The sequence below is a fragment of the Rhincodon typus genome, chromosome 20, assembly GCF_021869965.1.
Source record: "Rhincodon typus isolate 14 chromosome 20, sRhiTyp1.1, whole genome shotgun sequence".
Lineage (NCBI taxonomy): Eukaryota > Metazoa > Chordata > Chondrichthyes > Orectolobiformes > Rhincodontidae > Rhincodon > Rhincodon typus.
In genome coordinates this window covers 3,627,811-3,632,032 of record NC_063351.1, presented here as the reverse complement: position 1 = coordinate 3,632,032, position 4,222 = coordinate 3,627,811, and the positions used below count along the sequence as shown (strand labels likewise).

The 4,222-nt window shown below is 50.1% G+C and overlaps 1 protein-coding gene across 1 annotated transcript; it reads right to left on the bottom strand.

Annotated features, from left to right (window-relative positions):
- Positions 1-260: 260 nt before the first annotated feature.
- Positions 261-3,417, bottom strand: LOC109922661 (leucine-rich repeat transmembrane neuronal protein 3). The gene is made up of 2 exons (XM_020522701.2): positions 2,873-3,417; positions 261-1,783 (listed from the first exon to the last, which is right to left on the bottom strand). The coding sequence occupies exons 1-2, from the start codon at positions 2,874-2,876 to the stop codon at positions 261-263; spliced, it is 1,527 nt and encodes a 508-aa protein (XP_020378290.1). The 5' UTR covers positions 2,877-3,417.
- Positions 3,418-4,222: the final 805 nt, after the last annotated feature.

The window sequence follows — 4,222 nt, the reverse complement described above, 5'->3', positions numbered from 1 at the left end:
ATAACTAGACACAGCTGTAATGAAAGCAGTGACAGACATTTTGATGAGAAATTATAATTCGGTGACATATTTATTAAGGGCCACGATGGCTGTTTAAAGTCTAAATATGTTTTTAGCAAAGAGCACATTGAAAACCAAACAACACTTGCATGGGGAATGCAACAACAGGGACACCTTCTGTCAATTTCAGTGAGAAAGGGTGATAGTTCCCACCTGGTTCCCTGCCTTAGTTTTACCCCTCGCTTTGCTTTATAAGAAGTTCATACCTCACATTCCCTGGAGCCTGATTTATTAAAGGTGCATGGAGCTGCTCCATTCATCAACATCTCAGTGGCTTCAGCGTGGGCAGATTTATAATCAACATAATACTCCTGGGTGCTGGGGACCATTTGTCTCAGAGACTGCCTCTTCTTTTTCCGGTGCCGACGCCCCAGCGAGCGCTGCTGGAATTGCTTCATGCTGGCCGGGTACCGCTTCCAGGACACATAGATCACCAGCAGGATGACCAACACAGAGAGGAACAAGGCCACGCTCCCCGCTATGATCTTGTGGAAGGAGACGGGTTCACCCAGGTCGGGGTCAGGACTGGCATCGGTGGGGCTGGCGCTTGCTGCGGGCACAGGCTGGCCTTTGACCTCCGTGTTGGTTTTGGGGAGTCTCGTTCTGAAGGTGGGCCTGGCAGGAGCCCTGGGCACGGCTTGGGTGGACACCCTCTGCTTTTTGATGCAGAGCTCGTAGTTATCAACTGCGTCCATGACCCGCTCACCCTGCAGCGCCTTGGGCCCAGCGCACAACATAGTGCTCTCTTTCCGACCTTTGAACCTCTTGAGCCAGTTGACCAGCGAGCAGATGTTGCGGTTGCACTCCCACATGTTCCCGGCCAAGCTAATGGAGCTGAGTGAGATCCAGGACTCCAGGATCTCCTGCCCAATGGTGGTCAGCTTGTTGGAGTCCAGCTGCAGGGTCTGAAGGTTGGGCACGCACTGGAAAACATTGGGCCCAATGGCCTGGATCTCGTTGCCGGAAAGATCAAGCTTTTCCAGGGAGCTCCAGGTCCACGACATGCCCTGGATGACCACGCTGATCTTGTTCCACTGCAGATAGAGGATACGCAGGGCTAGGAGCCGGGGGAAGTGGCCTAGGTTGACCTTGGAGAACTGGTTGTGTTCCAGGTGTAGCTCCACCAGGCGCCCCAGGCCAGCGAAGGCATTGCGGGCCAGGCTGCGGATACGGTTGTAACCCAGGTCGAGGAACTCCACGTTGCGACAGTCCTGGAAAATCCTGACTGGCACCGTCCGCAGGCGGTTGGACCTCAGGTGCAGGCTCTGGAGCTTGCGGAGACCCCGGAATTGCTCCGGTTGCAATGCCTGCAGCTGGTTGTAGCTCAGGTCGAGGTTACGGAGATTACTGACCGGCCGGAAGGTCTGGTTGGAAAGGGTGCTGATGCGGTTGGAGCTCAGGATCAGCTCCTTGAGGCGATGGGCTCCAGCGAAGGCCTGCTCGTGGATCTGGTCAATGTAGTTGTGGTCCAGGTATAGCCAGGTCAGCTGCTTGAGGCCCAGGAACTGGTTGGGCTGCAGTTGGTGCAGGCTGTTGTATCGCAGTGAGAGGCCCAGCGAGCCTGGGGACAGGTTCGGAGGGATCTCCTGCAGACTGAGTGACTCGCAGTACACGATTTTCCCATGGCACCTGCAGTTGGCAGGGCAGCCCCGATCTGCAGCAGCAGAGACGACACTCAGGAAGACAGTGGGAGCCATCACCAACACTGCAATCCCACTGAAACCTGCAACAAGGAAACAGGACCGTTCAGACCCAGGACCAAACCCTCCTTGTTTCACCAGCAGAGGAGAAGAAAATCAGTGATCACGTATCATGCTTACAACCCATAACTTCTACATTTTTAGCAACAGCAACATTGGAACCACAACTTTAGCAGCAATGGAGATGGTGCAGAAGAGATCTACCAGGATCAGAGATAGTATGTTGCCCAGTGTAGAGTTTCAGTTATGAGGAGAGATTGGACAGACTCTTAAGTTTTCCTTAGAGCAAATGAGACTGAGAGGGAACATGACGGAGATGTATAAGATGATGAGGGGCATAGATAGAGTAGACAGAAAGAAAGTTTTCCTGTTGATGGAAGATCAATGACCAGAGAGAATAGATTTAAGGTAAAGGGGAGCAGGTTTAGAGAGAATGTAAGGATTTTTTTTTAACCCAGAGGGTGGTGAGAATCTGAAACTCACTGTCTGTAAGGGTGGTGAGAGGCAGAAACCTTCATAACATTGAAGATGTATTTCAATATACATGTATGATACCAAGGCATACAAGGCAATGGGCCAAGTGCTGGAAAATTGGATCAGAATAGTTGGGTAAAAACTGAAAGATCTGTGGATGCTATAAATCAGAAACAAAAACAGAAATTGCTGGAAAAGCTCAGCAGGCCTGGCAGCAACTGCGGAGAGAAATCAGAGTTAACGTTTCGGGTCCAGTGACCCTTCCTCAGGTGGTTGCTTTTTGACTGGCACAAACTCGAAGGGCCGAAGGGCCTTTTTCTGCGCTGTAGCTCTGTATGACACTATGCCTAACTGAAAAGAAAGAAAAAACTTCGAATCCTTTGCTATTGCCAAGATATAATCTTTCCCTACGCATATAAAAACACGTACAGGTCACAACTTTAAACATAGAACAAAACCCCTTTGAAAGGTTTGGTATTGTTACACATAATCTCATCCCACAGGCACACACAAAATGCACTGGCCACAACTTTAATGTAGACCCCTCAGGTTCCAAGCAACTTAAAGCAGGCTCACTGATTGACCGTGACTATGATGGCAGAAAGACAGAGAAAGAGAGCACAGAGGCAGCACCTTACCCATCCTTCGCAGACTGCCCTCTTGGTCAGGCTCTGTCCACGGTACCGGGAACGGGGAACACTAGCTCGGCCGCGCCGTCGCCAGCTCTCCTTGGCGGGCACCCATGGGTGGGAGTCGGAGCCCCTAGGATGTGCACAGATTTTGTCCTCTCTCCAAACATCACTGTCTAATCAGCCATGGAGAGCTCCGTGCGTGTTAGCCCAGCTCCGTCTCTGTCTCACACACACGCAGCCAGAGGTCTATCTGTCATACACGGTGAACTTCTGCCACCCCCTTCTCTGCTTCTCACACAGTTTCGGTAAATCGCCACCGACTCCAGCAGCGCCCAGGAGCTCTGCAGTAGTTTTATTTTTTTTCTCTCTCCTCTCTCTTGGCAAATCTAGCTTCTGTGTGTGTATGTGTGTGCAGTCAGCTCAGATTCCTAAAGAAAATCCAGCGCTTTCACCCAGCAGAATCGAGGTATTCTTATTTTTCTTTCACCCTCCCTCTTTTTGGTTGTAATTTCGCAATTTCCAGCTCCCCGGCTCCCAGCCTCTCCGCTCGGAGTTCTTGCCACTGTTGCTTCCGATACACTGAGACTGAAGTGAAGCTGCCCCCGCTGGAAAGAGTTATCATGGGCGTGTGCAGAAGCATCGTCTTGTTCCTAGCTCCCCGACTCCTCCGCCTCCCATGTTCCACACGAGTGAGCTCTTACATCAAAGGAGTGGTAGGGGATGTGGGGGTGGGTTAGGAAAGGGGTTGGTGGGGGCAGGTGAGCGACTTAATTCATAAAATTTATCAATGTACATTCAGACAGCACTACATGCTATGAAGAACCAAGCAATCCTACTGTACCTGGCAATTGTTTCATTGTGTGCCAAACATTGTGCATCCAGAGGGATTTTACATCATTTCCAATCTCTCCTTTCCTCCCCAATTCTCCCCCAACCCCTTCCCCAATGTTGCTGTGTCACTCAGCACCTCCTCTAACCTTAGGAAGAGCCCTTCTGCCGCTGCCAGCTGTGAACTGTCCTTGCCAATGGGAAACCAACGTGGTTTGGACAGACCAAAGGGCATTGTTTGCTGAGTTGGCATTGGCTTCAATGGGCAACACTTTTTTTTATAGTTACAGAGCGATTGTAAAGATACATTCCAAAAACAAATTGAATATTACAAACAAGACAATAAAATTCTCCCTGTAGATTGTTCCACTCTGAGATGCCTCGATACAATTTCAATACTGATGCGATCCATGTCTAAATGCAGCATAACCCAGATAATATCCAGGCTTGGGCTGACAAGTGGCAAGTAACATTCATGCTACACAAATGCTAGGCAATGACCATCTTTAATAAGAGACAATCTAACCA